The 16,805-nt window shown below is 32.2% G+C and overlaps 1 protein-coding gene across 1 annotated transcript in view; it reads left to right on the top strand.

Moving 5' to 3' along the window:
- Nucleotides 1-16,490, top strand: part of LOC145243953 (uncharacterized) — a 109,832-nt gene extending 93,342 nt beyond the window's left edge. Inside the window, exons 2-3 of the mRNA XM_080107080.1 lie at nt 7,886-9,465; nt 15,310-16,490. Of these exons, the coding sequence (XP_079963206.1) occupies nt 8,617-9,465; nt 15,310-15,564 (1,104 nt within the window). The 5' untranslated portion in view covers nt 7,886-8,616 and the 3' untranslated portion in view covers nt 15,565-16,490. The remainder of the gene's footprint in view (nt 1-7,885; nt 9,466-15,309) is intronic.
- The last annotated feature ends 315 nt before the right edge of the window (nt 16,491-16,805 follow it).

Below are 16,805 nucleotides of genomic sequence, written 5' to 3'. Positions count from 1 at the left end.
AACAGGTATGGTATAATAAATTATGGGGTTTATCTATTTTATTTTTACTTTCATCATATTTTACTTTGGTTTTGATACCCCCAAATTCGAAGCTATCTCTTTACAACCCTTCCTTTTCATGAACTATCATACTTTCATAAATCAGAGTCAATTTTCTGTGGGCTGTTTTTGAACCCAGTCAACGACGGGTACTTTTGCTAGTATATATATATATATATATATATATATATATATATATATATATATATAAGTTATTCCCTCGTTGTTATATTAAAAAGAATTTTACTCTTTATCGATTTATTGATAATTCTTGTTTTTCTTACTTTCGGCTGAGCCAATCACTAACACTTTTCAAGTGTACTACCCAATTTTTCATGTTTGTTTGTTTTTTTTTGTTTTTGTAAATGATTGATAGAAAGTGGTAAACACATGTATATATTGGGAAAATAATAGTGCGATTATAAAACATAACAATAAAATTCATTTTTCGTTTGATCGCGCAATGTTATTTTAATGGGTCGTTCAAGCTGTCACGCTTCTGAATCTCAATATGAATCATCGTTACACAATAAGTATTCACCGCTTAATAACCTACTTCAAACGACCAAACAAGGACAAGATAATAAATCATTCAATGAGTAGACATTCCGAAAATGTGGCACTGTAGCTGATGGTGATATAGCGGCTAACGACTAGGACTGAAAAGATGTGTGTGCCAGGTTTGAATCCAATTCGTTTCACAGAAATACTTTTACGAAGCTCCTTCAATAAGTGTCCGGACATTTTTTGTACAGGCATTCAAAATTATCGTAGACTTTTGAAAATTCAGTATGCTAGTGTTATACATCTTATGAGATGACTGATAAGATGAAATCATAATGATGAACAGCTACAGCAGGAATTGGAATACACTCTACTAAAGCCTGCTAATGGACATGGGGGCACTTTCGAAGAAAGATATCCAATAAAATTCTGTTTTAAACTTTGAAAAATGCCACAGAAATGTATGGAATGCTTCAGGCTATTTTTGGACAATCTTGCATGAATCGAGCATCAATTTTTGAGTGGCATAAGAGATTCAAGGATGGCAAGGAATCTGTTAGGTATGATAAGAGGTGTGGGAGAAGTAAGGAAGTCAGAACACCAGAGTTGATTGGTCAAATTAAGAATTATCATGGATAAGGACCGTCGTGTGTTTTATAGAGATAATAAATGCACAGTTTGATGTCAGTAAGTGAACTGTACCCACAATCATCGCGAGGAACTGAAGATGTCGCAGATTTGCACGAAGTTTTCTCAAGGGTGCTCGGAGAAAATCAAAAAGAAAGACGTTGTCAGGACAGCAGGAAGATGGTTGAGCTGATCACTTCAGATCTCACAGTCCAGGTTTTACTCCTTGTGATTTTATTTATTCCCTATAATCAAGGACGACCTTAGAGGATGTAGTCATGAGAAAGTTGAGGAGATGAAAGAGGCTGTGACGAGGGTCATTGACATGCTCACAGAAGAGAACTTCCATGGAGTCTTCTAGAAGTTGTTTGAACGGTCCAACAAGTGCATTGCAGCCGGAGAAAATTACTTCAAAGCGTTTCAATAGCGTTTCATGTGCGTACTATCAATAAAAATGCTCATCCGAAAAAAGTCTGGAAACTTATTTAAAGCACGTTGTATCAAACCCAAACCTGCCCTTGTGTATAACCTTCTGGAAAAGAATCAAATAAAATAAATAACAATTTAATAGAAAGACATTTTACACTACGTTCCGTTTTGAATAATTTTAATAATATTCTGGCTTCTTTTAAAGATTACAACCGTTTATTTTACATGGTGCGACATTATATTCAACTTATTTTTCTTTGAACTATTTGAAATTATTTTTCTTTGAACAAAAGCAAACATATTCTTGAAAGCATTATTTTGTAAAGTTAATGTTCAAACATTGCAAAACCGAGTTATTCTTTTTATTATTACTACCGGCGGAGGGAGGGGCGGTCGTAAAATACGCTTAAATATGATATTTTGATTTGTTCAGATTTCGTATATTATTATAGAGTCGTGATTTTAAAAGTAAAAAAAAAATATTTGGGTGCTATCAGCAAGAATCGAAACCGAAGCAAAACTGTAGCATTCAAAGTTGGTGACGTTACCACTGTAGACACATGACGCGCATGTAAATTGATTAAAAATAAACTAAGATGAATGTACAAAATGTATAACGATTTTTGCAATTTTGACCGTTTAAAAACTATTTTAACCAGCTAAAGACCCATAAAAGAACGGTTAATAAAAAAATCCAATCATTTGAGGCCCCTAGCTCCACTCTGCGATTTTTAGTTTCGGAAGAAATAGAGTTTAAAAAATATGGAGACAGACGGACAGACATAGTTAATTTTATAAATTAGATTATTAAATAAAAAAAAATGAAAATCATTTTTATTCAATATTGTAAGACTTTTGGTGGAATTCCGCCCTAATCATAGAATACTTTTATTTTGTTAAGCGATTTCTCTTGAAGGGAAAGTTGAGCGTCCGACTTTATTGACGGTTGTATTAAATCACGTTTAGATTATATTTACGATGGAATTCCTCCGAAACTCTCAGAATCTATATAAAGGAAACAGTAGGCGTACGTATGTGTGTGTCTGCGTGAAAATATTTAACCGATAAGCTCTTAAACTATTGCTCACATAATATTGAAATTCCTCGGAAATAGTAATCATATACCAAGGATGGTTTACAACGAGTAAAATCTTTGTTTGGATGGATGAACGACGCATACAAAAGTTTAAATGGAAGACGTTCATTTCAGCTTGCCGACATATTTCTATTTCTTTTCTGCATGCGCAAATTCATTCATAGCTTAAAGTGATTTAATTAAAAATCTTCCTTGTCTATCTGTCGACAGCTCAAACGGCAGGGAATGCGGCTAGAGCACTAAATGTTTTGGTTTCGATTCTAGCTGATAGCACCCAAGTTATTTATTTTTTTTAATTATTTGCAATCAGTACTATATATTAGGTACAATATAATATTCAATAGAGAATTGTGTCTGTAATAATAAATACGAAATCTGCATGACATGAAATATATTTGAGCGCATTTTACAACCGGGAAAAATCGTGCTAAACCGGCTAGTCTATATACGTATAAAAGTGAGAATGTGTGTGTGAGAATACTTCCCAACCTCTATACTCAACGAATTTTTATCTATAGAGTTAAAATTTCGTATATAGGATATTCAGACATGTGAAAAAAATTTTTAATCAGTTTTTATCCGGAAAAAAGGGCTGCTAAGGGGTGACAATTGAAGAATTTGTACGTTCGGGTCATCGGATTTGTATCTGTTTATCAACTGTTTCACGAATGCGCATGCGTGAATCGTTCATATGGCAGATTCCTTATGTTAAGAAAGGTAAGTTTAAAAACACTTTCTAAAGATCGTGTCGAGCTAGATTAATGGTTATCGTACTTGACTCACTGTCTTTAAGTTTTGGTTTCAATCACAGTTCGAGTATTTTTTTTACTTACAAGAAGTGAACTGTTTAGGAAAAAGCATAATATTCGCATGCACATGTCTCAGTTTCTTTTCGTTTTTTTGTTTGTTTGTTTGTTTGTTTTTACTTAATTCTTTTTAAGGAATTTAACATTACGTTTAATACCTACAGTATTTTTGTTTATAAGAAATAAGAAATCTGCATTAATTAAAATATAATATTTATGCATATTTTACGACCAGGCAACGCCGGGTAGCTTGGTACTACAAAACAAAATGATTATTAATTTTTAATTCAATAATAATAATAATAATAATAATAATAATAATAATAATAATAAAATATAGCATATACGGTTTTCCAATGTTTCAGCTTAAAATATTTTCTATTTCATTTTTTTTTCAAACTTTATTCTATTACGTCATTTTTTTTTAAACTATAAAACAATAAAACCCACAAAATATCGAATTCATTGAATCGTTAATGCTAATACCTATTCTTCTCTGTGACCTCTTTCCATCTATTGGTAAGCTTTTTTTTAATGGCATGTTAATACTATTCTTTAGATTTTGAAGACGGTAAAGAATATACCTCATTTTCGACTTTGTCTTTCAAATATTTTAAAAACTTTCAAAGAGATCATTATCCCCAAGCGAGCGGTTCATACATAATGTCTCGAATATATTATTTTAGGTTTTTAGTCTTTTGTGTCATGTGATTCTACTCCATGATAACGCTAGACTTCACATTAAAAAAAGAAGACCAAAGATTCACTAGAATATTATTTCCAGGAAAGTATGTATCACCCACCATATTCTACGAGCCTCCCGCCAACAGATTAATGTACGATAGAGGCGATAGGTTCATATGTTTTTTGCAGCTTCCTTTTACAAACATGGCATTGAAACGTTTACTGGCAAATTGAAAAGAAGTAATTGAAAATAATGTTGACTACATTAACAAATAATATGATGGTGTGTTTTCTATTATTACATGGAGTTTGAAAATTGGCATAATTCTTGTTAAAACCTGATAGGGTTCATTTGAGAAGTTAGTATTGTTTGGATTCTTCGGTCTACTGTTCTTATATTGAGAGTTAATTTCATAAAGTTTCGGTTGATAAAACCTTCGATCTTTTTTTTAGCTATATCTTGTTGAACTCAGGGATTTTTCTGTCGAACTCGGGGATCTACACGGAATTTCGAATAGTACCTTTTGTGTCTAACTGTGTCGGATATATACCCGAGAGTCAAAAGAATGAAAAGAACATTCTATTGCTACAGCCTTAGTCATAAGTATTTCGAAATTGTATTTTGAGCGTGAACTGCATTGAGGATTGATGAGAACAGTAGTCCGAAGATTCCAAATACGAATTATCAATCCTCATCTTAAAAAAATGTAGAAACGTAATATCATTTGAGAAGTCATTATGGCGGCCGTAATGAGTAAGATCCTGAATCAAATGATACAAATATTCTTCTATATCTTGTGATATAGATTAAAATTCATGTTAATTTGTTAGAAAATACAAACAAAAATAGAAAGATTAAGCTAAACGCATAAGGAGAAACAAAAGAATGAAAATAAGTGAAAACCGACTGAGTTACAACAGTAAGGTTATATGCTATTGTGTTATAATTAAACGCTATGGATCAGTCAGGATGTTTATAGTCTGTGATTGTATCCATTATGCCATATAACTACGTATTTATTTATTTAGTGATATAAAATCTAAATATAAAAACTTTTTTAAGTATTTCTTTTTAAAAGTAATTTTAATAATTATATAGATATCTGAATTACGTCTATGTCTGTGTGTAGGTTTGAGATTAACAAAAACGGAAGAGTTCAATATAAATGACCAAAAATTGGTCCGTTGGTGTTGAATTTGAAACCGACGGTACCGATGTTTTTCTTCTGTGACAATATATATGTGTGTGTGTGTGTGTGTGTGTGTGTGTGTGTGTGTGTGTGTGTGTGTGTGTGTGTGGTTTTATTTTATTTTTGTATTTTAATGCAATAGACATGAGGGGGGAAAACGAATGTACACATATCCGAGCCAATTGCAGAAAGCCTAGAAAACGACCTTCAATCTGTAGTGGAATGAGGACGAAAATGGAACGTCACATTTAATGCTACTAAGACTAAGCTTCTTTCCTTAAACAATTACAAAAAAAAAACCTTCTCAACCAACGATTGCCATGACAAATAACACCCTTCCTGACAGCTCATCGTTGGCACTCATGGCTTAATACTCACAGAAAACATGATTTTGAACAAATAAATTGAGGACATTGCCAAGACTTCTGCAAAGAAGGTACGCCCTCTCGACCGGCTAGAACATTATTAACAGCTGGTAATATTCTTTATCTCTACAAAACCACTATTCGCCCAGGAGTGGGGTATTGTTGCCACATCTTGGTTGGTGCATCTACTACTAACCTCTGCCTCTTAGACAGGGCTCAAAAAGAAAGTCTCCAATCTAATAGTTCCCTCACTATCGGACAAGCTCCAACCCCTTATCCTATCTCTTCAATGTTGCATGCCTTTGTCTGTTGTATAAGTACTTTAATGGAATGGGTTCTGATGTGGCCCCTTGAAGCACATACTCCCGACTAATCTGACCGGCAACAAAATCTCGCCCCTAAACTATTGAGGTCTCTAAATGCTGGCAAACCTTCAACTCTAATAGGTTTCTTCCTTCAGACTGTTAGACTTTGGAATTCCCTTGCTGATATACAGAAGTTTAAAAGTAATGCAAACAGACATTTTGCTACTCAACTCCCCACAATTCCATGTTAGATATGATTTCAAATAGTACAAATTACAATAGGCAATGTTTGGTATGAAAAAGAATTTAAAAAAAGAAAGAAATGTATAATATAAAGCTGAACGTGTGTGTGTGTGTGTGTGTGTGTGTGTGTGTGTGTGTGTGTGTGTGTGTGTGTGTGTGTGTGTGTGTGTGTGTCTGGTCACGAATGGGCTCCTATATGGTTGACTATTATAGAAAACTGATTACATATAATGATAGAAGATGTATCGAGACACAGGAATGGGTATGTTTGATCTGGCAGAACGGTGGTTCATTAAAATTGTGGGGTCTGCGTTCGCGCCTGGTCCACAAAGTATGAAAATAAAAAATGTAAAAATTTTAAAAAAAAACGTTTACAAGTGTTTTTGATATAAATGTAGATAAGAATATTTTGATCAGTATGTTTAGACTTAAATAGGGATGGTATAATAAAATTGTGGGGTCTGCGTTTGCGCATGGCCTCTACAGAATGGAAATAGGCACAAACTGTAATAAAGACTTTTCATATCTATTTGCGTAAGTATACTTTGATAATTATGTTTCAGTATGAAGAAATATGGTATAATAAAATTATGGGGTGTTCTTTCGCACCTGACCTCCATAGAATGTAAATATGTCACAAAGCTTAACAAGGTTTTTTAATATAGATCCTCAGAATATTGTGATAAGTGTTTCCGTGTGAACAGGTACGGTATAATAAATTATGGGGTTTATCTATTTTATTTTTCCTTTCATCATATTTTGCTTTGCTTTTGATACCCCCAAATTCGAAGCTATTTCTTAATGGCTTACTGGCAATAATGCATATCACACATGTGCAGAGTACACTTTTATTGAGAACGACATAAGAAAACAGTTTGTTTAATTGTATTACTTGTTTTGATCGGACTATTATTCTCATCTTGAATGTTATTTGTGTAACGTTTCTATCGATGTAGCCTTTGACCTTCGTCAGGCATGTTGGTCGCCATCTTGCAAAAGAAAGAAGTTGTTAGCTCTGTTGTATTCTTAGAGTTGTTTTTGTTTTTTCCGCCATGGTTTCGTATGTTTGAAAAACTGTTGGATGACAAAAGGAGGTAACTCTAATACAGTTAGACAAGGGATTATCTTCCTTTTAATGTCGAAATTTTAAGAAAGGGTTTACAATTTTTGTGTTTCTTTATCATTAGAGGTTCCCAAATACTATTGATCTTTATGCTCGGTCTGCTTAGTAAATTTTCCAAGATGAGGAAAAACATGCCTGACGGAGATTGAAGGCTACATCGACCAAAACTTTGCACAAATAACACTGAAGATGAGAACAATAGTCCAATCAAAACAAGTAATACAAACAATCCTTATCTAAAAAAAATCAGAACTGTGGTTGATTTAATGTTTATGAAACTGTTACGCATAAAATTAATTTTGTTTGGAGAATGTTTTAATTTTATATTTATTGTATTTACATAGATTGCAGTTATTAAAATCTTTTAAAAATGTACAAAAGCGCAATGATATCAAATTAACAAAAAAGAACATAGTAGATATTTAAATGCTTGATTTCTTCAATTATTTGATTAGACTCTACTTCTACTTTCAGACCCTGGCCCAATGTTCACGTCTTTGTTTGCAATCAACATTTTATAATCTCTGAAGAACGAAGCGGAAAACATTTTTACATTTATAAAGAAAAACTGACTCAAGCCTGTGCTTATCATCGTCGAGTTGCAAGAGTCGAAGTAAATTTCCGCTGACATATTGGATACGGACGCAAACACGGCCGAAATTTGTAGAAAACAGACGACAGGGACAAGTCAGATAAACGATGGCAAGCAGCAATCTATTCCATTGGAATGCCCTACCGACTTGTCCAAGTCGTACCTGCCTCCGGGTTTGGGCGTCTTCCTCGACATTCAATCAACAGATTTTTCCGCGGTGCAAAAACAAGACGATTCCTCCACGAGTGACGACGATGACGACGACGCCGACGACGATGACGCAGCAGACGACATCAATGGTAACAACAGCTTCGAAGACGACAAGTTTGCCACGATTTCATGCGACCCGAATGTGGGAGCGGAAAATCTGAAGATCTTGACAAATGGTGACGAAATTCACAACGACGAAAAGAAAAAACTATCAAGCATCAACAGTGAGAAAGTGGTAGAAGAAGACGCTTCAGAAGAAGGAAAAGAGGGGTTAGAAGAGAAAAAGACAGGCCAACCACAGAAAACCTCACGTAAAAAGAGAAAACGAAAAAATAGAAAATCCCGGAAAAGAAGGGCAAAACCTCCCCAATTACAAGAAACGCTTTCCAGTGAGACATGCGCAATGACCACGCAAACAAAGACCTCCGTCGTCTCTGCGACCCGCCCACTTTCCTTGCCACTGTCTCTCGGCTTGCCTCTAACTTTGCCCATCAGACCACTGTCTTTGTCGCCGTTACACGATGGGCCAATCAAAGCAACAACGCCGGATAGCACGCGCTCTCTATACCCAATGCCGACGTTGGCTGTTATTAATGAATACGAAAGTATCGACGATGAATCTTTAAACTCCAATGAAACCCAGAAAAGGAGCGAGGTTGATTCAGTAAAAGATAAACAGAAGAGTCCGGAAACTCCCAAAATCTCAACATCGTCACCTATCTTAAATCACAACATCCATAGCCGTATAATACGAAGTCTCAACGACAACAACATAATATCCAATGATAATATTAACAATAACACAACCAACAACAATGACAACAACAATAATAAAAATAATCTGTGTAAAATAATAACCAACGATTTCGATAAGATTAACGCTGATTATAACTACGATTGCGTTGATGCGGACAATAATGATAGCCATGTTGAATTCAAGAATAAATATTTTAATAAGAATACTAGACTTTCTGCAAACTTTTCTGATCTCTATAGATCGGAGAGCTCAGCTAAGAGTAACGCTGGCGACATAAACGCGTCTCCTGGCCTAGAAGGGGTTAAGGCCATGGCTAATCGACTAAATCTCGCCACCCGTCGCCCAAGCTACCAGCTTTGGCGAGATCGCTATTTCGGCTCGGGCGGTGTACCTCGTTTCCCTGATCTCAGTCCAGAGGATCCGACGGGAGAGATACTGACAGACGAGCGAAAGGGCAGAATAAACAGTGCCCTTGAGTGGATCAAAAATGAACTGGTACGTAACCAATCATTACAATAATTTATTGATTTGTTATTGTAAAAATGAAAGCAAAAAAATTACATTAAATTGATTTGTCTTGAATCAAGTAGCTAAACGGTGTGTATTACTTCCTTTCTCTTGACTTATCCATAGGTAGAGGGACAGCTTTAGCAAATGTTCATTCTTATTCCCAACAGCCTAAAATAGCGGATACGCACACATACTAACATATATATATATATATATATATATATATATATATATATATATATATATATATATATCATCTGACTGTTTCTTTGTATCATAGTTCTTCAGTGCGGCTAAACTAGTAAATGCCTCAAGCCATATTTGAAACACGACCGGCTAGGCAACAGGCGTCGCTCTTAATCGTTACGTTATTTGCCTGCTGCTAAGATGGGTATGTAAATAAACAATGTTCAAAGATTGTCCAGATATATATATATATATATATATATATATATATATATATATATATATATAAGAACTATATGTTATATATTTCATAGACGTACCATACTTTTATTGCAGTAGATCTATCTTTTAAAAGGCGCTTAAAAATCCAAACAGATCATCTGCGACTCACAAAATGAAAAACAACCCGAATAATCTCATTCCTTGAGTGACATATTTTGGGGGGATTTTTACAAGCCTTTTAAAAGGCAGAAATACTGAATTCAACCCATTGTACGTCTCTTTCATATCAAACATAGTTTTTATATAAATAATTTTTATTTTAGCTCTCATATTTCTATTTTGGCTCTCATATTTGCGATCGAGCACTTTATTAACTTTTTTAAACACATCCTCTCACACACACACATACATATATATATATATATATATATATATATATATATATATATATATATATTATATATATATATATATATATATATATATATATATATATATATATATAAGGGACATTCCAAAAGTAATGTCTTCTAATTTTATTCTGTCCGAATGGATCAGAGGAGATTGTAAATTGCAGTGTTATGATGACTGAACTTATGCATTCATGTCTAAGGAGACCTGGTTGATGTCAGCACAGTTAGAAGGTTTGTTTTTTACTGAGTGGCGACAGATATGAGTGACAAAGCGCGCATTGGACACCCATGCGCAGCCACCACTCCATCGCTGTCAAAAGTGCATTGAAATAGTGATGACTATGTAGAAAAATAAATTCTGAAGCAGAAAGGGTCGTTCATTTTTATGGTACTACACCCGTCTTAGTAGGTCTTCAAAATGTTTATAGTTAAAACACGGAATGAGATACATTTTGGAACGACTAATTTTGTATATCAAAAACCTTCTATACAAATATAAATATTAATAACATAAGTTCATTTAAATAGTTCAATAGTGCAATACTAGAGTTATAAATAATCTTAAGTTTTACCACTTTATTCTTTAGTGAGAACAGACATTCATTATGTTTGTCTAAAAAGTTAGTTTATTGATTATAAATAAAGTTAGTTTATTGATATATATATATATATATATATATATATATATATATATATATATATATACATATATATATATATATATATACTTCAGGTTGTAGGTATTCAAGAGTGATAACTAATGAATTTAACGAGGTTATTAAGTGTTCTCAATAAAAAAGGGCAAGATATATTTTTATTAATATAAATAAATTTACAATGTTGCTTTCCACAGAAGAAACCCGTCCTCCTATAAATCTGTCCATATATTATGACTGCAGAAACTCCCTCTGGACCAAAGTATCATAGGTTTGCAACAACAGATGTCACATTAAAATTCAATACATCCAGCCTTATAGCCAATATATAATGTCGCTTTCGAACGCCATTTTTGACACATTCAGTCGTGATAATAAAATGTTACATTGCATCCGACGAACAACACTATCACAATCGCAACATCTTTAGATTTACATTTTCCACAGATAATGTGATTACACCCATCGTTATTGGCTCATAGACACATAAACATAACATAATTTTTCCGATTTCATAAATAATAACGGCTCCCTACTCAAAGTCCGTCCATTCTAATTGACAGAGCGCTGAAAATTCTAATCTTCCAGAATTTGATTCTTATAAATAAACGAGCGGTTACTAAAATTAAAACATGGCGTTGCTAAAATACACTTTTTTCGCACGGCCTCATGTTCATTACATGCTTCAGTTATTACAGTCATGTGCGTGTGTCTGTGTGTGCGTACGATACAAATGACTTTAATACTTGCTTTAAACAAACTGAGCCACAGAAACGCGTGGCCAGGTACAGCTATTTAAATACAATGTGTGTGTGTGTGTGTGTGTGTGTGTGTGTGTGCGCGTACGATTCAAATCACACTAACACTTGCTTTAATTAAACCGAGCCACATCAACGAGTGGCCGAGTATAGCTAGTATATATATTGGTTTTGGGATCTTTGTATCTGAATCAGAATCGGAAAAAAATTTTAGACTTACTTACGATTGAAAAAATAATTCTAAAAATATTTTCTAACAAGAAAAAATAAAACAAGCAAAATGCATTTATTTAAAATTGTTTATTCATAACGTGCAATGTTCGCATAGCTTCAGGTTAGAAATCGCATTTACGAACTTGAGTCTATTTTTTATTGGAAAATTATGTTAAACGAAGTAACTATTCCACAGTTCACTTACGCATATTCCATTATAAAACCTTTTGATATAAAACCATTTGATATAAAACCATTTGATATAAAACCTTTTGATATAAAACCATTTGATATAAAACCTTTTGATATAAAACCTTTGATATAAAACCATTTGATATAAAACCTTTGATATAAAACCTTTGATATAAAACCATTTGATATAAAACCTTTTGATATAAAACCTTTGATATAAAACCATTTGATATAAAACCTTTGATATAAAACCTTTGATATAAAACCTTTGATATAAAACCATTTGATATAAAACCATTTGATATAAAACCTTTGATATAAAACCATTTGATATAAAACCTTTGATATAAAACCTTTGATATAAAACCTTTTGATATAAAACCATTTGATATAAAACCTTTTGATATAAAACCTTTGATATAAAACCTTTGATATAAAACCTTTGATATAAAACCTTTGATATAAAACCTTTTGATATAAAACCATTTGATATAAAACCTTTGATATAAAACCTTTGATATAAAACCTTTGATATAAAACCTTTGATATAAAACCATTTGATATAAAACCTTTGATATAAAACCTTTTGATATAAAACCTTTGATATAAAACCTTTGATATAAAACCATTTGATATAAAACCTTTGATATAAAACCTTTGATATAAAACCTTTGATATAAAACCGTTGATATAAAACCTTTTGATATAAAACCATTTGATATAAAACCTTTGATATAAAACCTTTGATATAAAACCTTTGATATAAAACCTTTGATATAAAACCTTTGATATAAAACCTTTTGATATAAAACCATTTGATATAAAACCTTTGATATAAAACCTTTGATATAAAACCTTTGATATAAAACCATTTGATATAAAACCTTTGATATAAAACCTTTTGATATAAAACCTTTGATATAAAACCTTTTGATATAAAACCTTTTGATATAAAACCATTTGATATAAAACCTTTGATATAAAACCTTTGATATAAAACCTTTGATATAAAACCTTTGATATAAAACCTTTTGATATAAAACCTTTGATATAAAACCATTTGATATAAAACCTTTTGATATAAAACCATTTGATATAAAACCTTTGATATAAAACCTTTGATATAAAACCTTTGATATAAAACCATTTGATATAAAACCTTTTGATATAAAACCATTTGATATAAAACCTTTGATATAAAACCTTTGATATAAAACCTTTGATATAAAACCTTTGATATAAAACCTTTGATATAAAACCTTTGATATAAAACCATTTGATATAAAACCTTTGATATAAAACCTTTGATATAAAACCTTTGATATAAAACCTTTGATATAAAACCATTTGATATAAAACCTTTGATATAAAACCTTTTGATATAAAACCTTTGATATAAAACCTTTTGATATAAAACCTTTTGATATAAAACCTTTGATATAAAACCTTTGATATAAAACCTTTTAAATGTTCAAATTTCTGTTCGAACTGATTTGTTTACCGTCTATATTTTGTTCTGTTTAATATTAAAACACTCTAGTCAAGATTTTTGTTAATTTTATTTTTCAAGTGCCGCCATGGCGATAACAGCTGTCTCTTCACTACGTAGATATCCTTTGAAATAAAAAACTAATATTCTACTTTTTATGCCATTACGTTGTCACTACTCGATAACAATTGTTTCTCTCTCTCCCTCCCTCTCTCTCTCTTTCTCTCTCTCTCTCTCTCTATCTATCTATCTATCTCTATCTATCTCTTTACATATATATATATATATATATATCTTTACATAGATATATATATATATATATATATATATAGAGAGAGAGAGAGAGAGAGAGAAATAGAGAGAGGGAGATGAAAAGTGAACAACCCAAATTATATGTTCATCAACGTTTCGTCTTTATTTCAAGATTTCCGCGGGATGATTAATTAAAACAAAATAAAATACCAATACAATATCTAAAAATATACTTTTTTGTGTTTGTAATGTGAAAATGGTGTCTATTTTTTATGTCAGAACAACAAAAGTCGTTAGTATTCAAAGTGTATATAGCATTGTGGCATGGAATGAGTGACATTCTTAATGCCATATAGTCGTTAGACATTTAAAAAAATATGTTGCAATTTCTGTTCATTCGAATGGTTGTCAAAGAGATTAGAATAAGGCTCAGACAAACGAGAGTGAATTTTGGCGGGGTCCCATATAGAAGTAGTTCCATCCTTCGGGTGTAGGAGAGATGCTGACAATATTTGGGGACCAAACGTCTTTTTAAGCAATTATATATCCACTTTACGATCTGAGTTTGACTTGAGAGTTTGACCAACCGCTGATTTTTTTTTTTTTTTTAATTTGGCGGAGTCGCCTTTGGACAAGACATTTGTTTGCTTTGAATGACTGTGGATTGGATCCTTATTTTCATGATAGGTAGAGAAAATTTATGTTACAACACACTTTTAATACTTAGGAGTTGAGCTATTTAAGAATCATCATCATTAAACCAACCCAGATGTTGGATTTCTTGACACCAAGAACATCTACACTTATATCATAGAGTGTATTTTTAAATGCACTCAAGATCCATCAAAAGCAGTACAATTAAGTACAGATATAACTTTTTCACGTACACTTGGATCACTCAGTTTTGATACATCAACTCACCTGGTGATCTTAACACCATCCGACCTACACTTCTTCATTATACAAATTAAAACATGTTAAGAAATAATTCTTTAAAACCGCACTATAACTAATCAGTTAAACCATTGATCAACGTTAGTGCTGCTAATTGTTCACCTGACAATCGATATGTGTCGTTATCATCGAGTGGCTATTGGTATTGAAAAGCTGTAGCTCAATAGTATAAATTACACAATAAATTAACCAGATAGATAAAGAAATCAACCATGGAAATCCTGGGGAGGGCTGTATTAGTAAATATATATTTTATAAGACTTTTTGTTAATGAAAAATTGTTATTCTGAAACCAAAAATAATTATTTTATTTAACTTAAGTTTGGCGAGGCATGGCGTTCAAATGACGTCAAATTTGGTGTCATGCTAACCTCGTTAGTTTTAACTGCTAGCACAATTAGGATGCTTAAAATATACTAAGTATAAATAATGCTTACATATATGCTTACCTTCCACTGATATAATAATTCGTATTGCATTGTCTGTTTCTACAGGGCCAAATGCGGACTGTCGATCACAATCTGGCGACTCAGCTTTTAACTTTGCGCAACGAAATCAACCGATTAAAACTGGAGCGAAGTTGTGAAAGCCATCAGGACCTACTCGACGATGTCAAAGACGAACTGTCGGATCGAGAAACATTGTCTGCTGTTAGTGACATTCCATACGACATGGCGGACGACAACCCCTTGAAGCATCTGGGAGTCACGCGCATGAATATCAGCAGTAGACGATTCTCTATGTGTTGAATATAAAAAATAACCGCAACCCACTCTTACATTTTAAGTTTGTTCTTTTGGAAGTAATCACTTTGATCACCAAACCAAACCCGTATCCAAAACTATACCGATTATATAATATTTTAGTCACCCATACTATTGACAGTAAAATAGATTCAGGTGGGTTTCGGCACTATTCCTAAAAGACATATTGTTATTTAAAACTTTTAGTGAATACATATGCTATTTAAAACAGTAAGTTCAAAATTGTAATGAATCTTTTTTTAATTTTCGGCTAGTCAAAATATTAGGTCGGCCATGTTTGAATTCAGGTTATATACGATATAACATCCGATAGATGCGAATTCAAACATAGCTGACCTAAAATGTTTATTAGCCGGAAATGGAAACGAGATTTATCTTTCTTTTTAACGTCTCTACATCGATTCAAATATTTGACTGAATTCTTGTTTAAGTCAGCTATTCGAGATTAGTTTCATAGTTTTCATATTCGGATGTTGTTTTGAAAAATAAGGCAGAAGTTAACAACGACAATTTCTATTGAAAGAAAGAAAAATATTAACCCGGTGAAACGCACTTTACTGTCAATAATTTGGGTGAATAAAAAATTCAACAAGATGTTTTTTCCAATCCATCTCACGTTTTATCTCAAAATTATGGTCTCAGAAAATAAAAAAAACAATCTGAAATAAAAATTATTTTTATCAAACACGATTCGTTCAACGTTCCAGTCGCATTCTTCAAAAATCGGAATTGCTAATTTGTGTGCTTCTAAAATATCATTATACATTTTTTCATAAATCTGAAATCATGATAGACAGACTTTACTATGGAAATGAATGACTTGAATAGAATTTCATTTTTTGGAGTTAAAACCAAAGTATAAAAAAAATCAAACCTGATTAAAAAATTATTTTTATACAAATAAAACTGAATTACGCGTATGTTAATTTTTTGTGTGTTTTGTGGCATCAAAAAAAAATAAAGAAAATATACTGTATAAAAAAAATACAATTATCTTTTTCTCATTTTACAAGAACTTTTTTCTTCGATAATTACTAAGAGAATTTGAACAAATACAACACTGAGATTTTTGCTTCCATTCTGCGGAAGGAAATTCGTAAAACAATAAAATATATTATTTAAAAAAAAGAATGAAATATTCAAGGAAAATAATATCTACATATTTAAGATGTATTGAAAATATTCATGTACCTTCATTATATGAATATTTAATTATTTCAATAATC

The sequence above is a fragment of the Euprymna scolopes genome, chromosome 22, assembly GCF_053919585.1.
Source record: "Euprymna scolopes isolate OS-2025 chromosome 22, ASM5391958v1, whole genome shotgun sequence".
Taxonomy (NCBI): Eukaryota; Metazoa; Mollusca; class Cephalopoda; order Sepiida; family Sepiolidae; genus Euprymna; species Euprymna scolopes.
The sequence above is the reverse complement of the archived record's forward strand: the minus strand, read 5'-3'. Positions and strand labels throughout refer to the sequence as shown.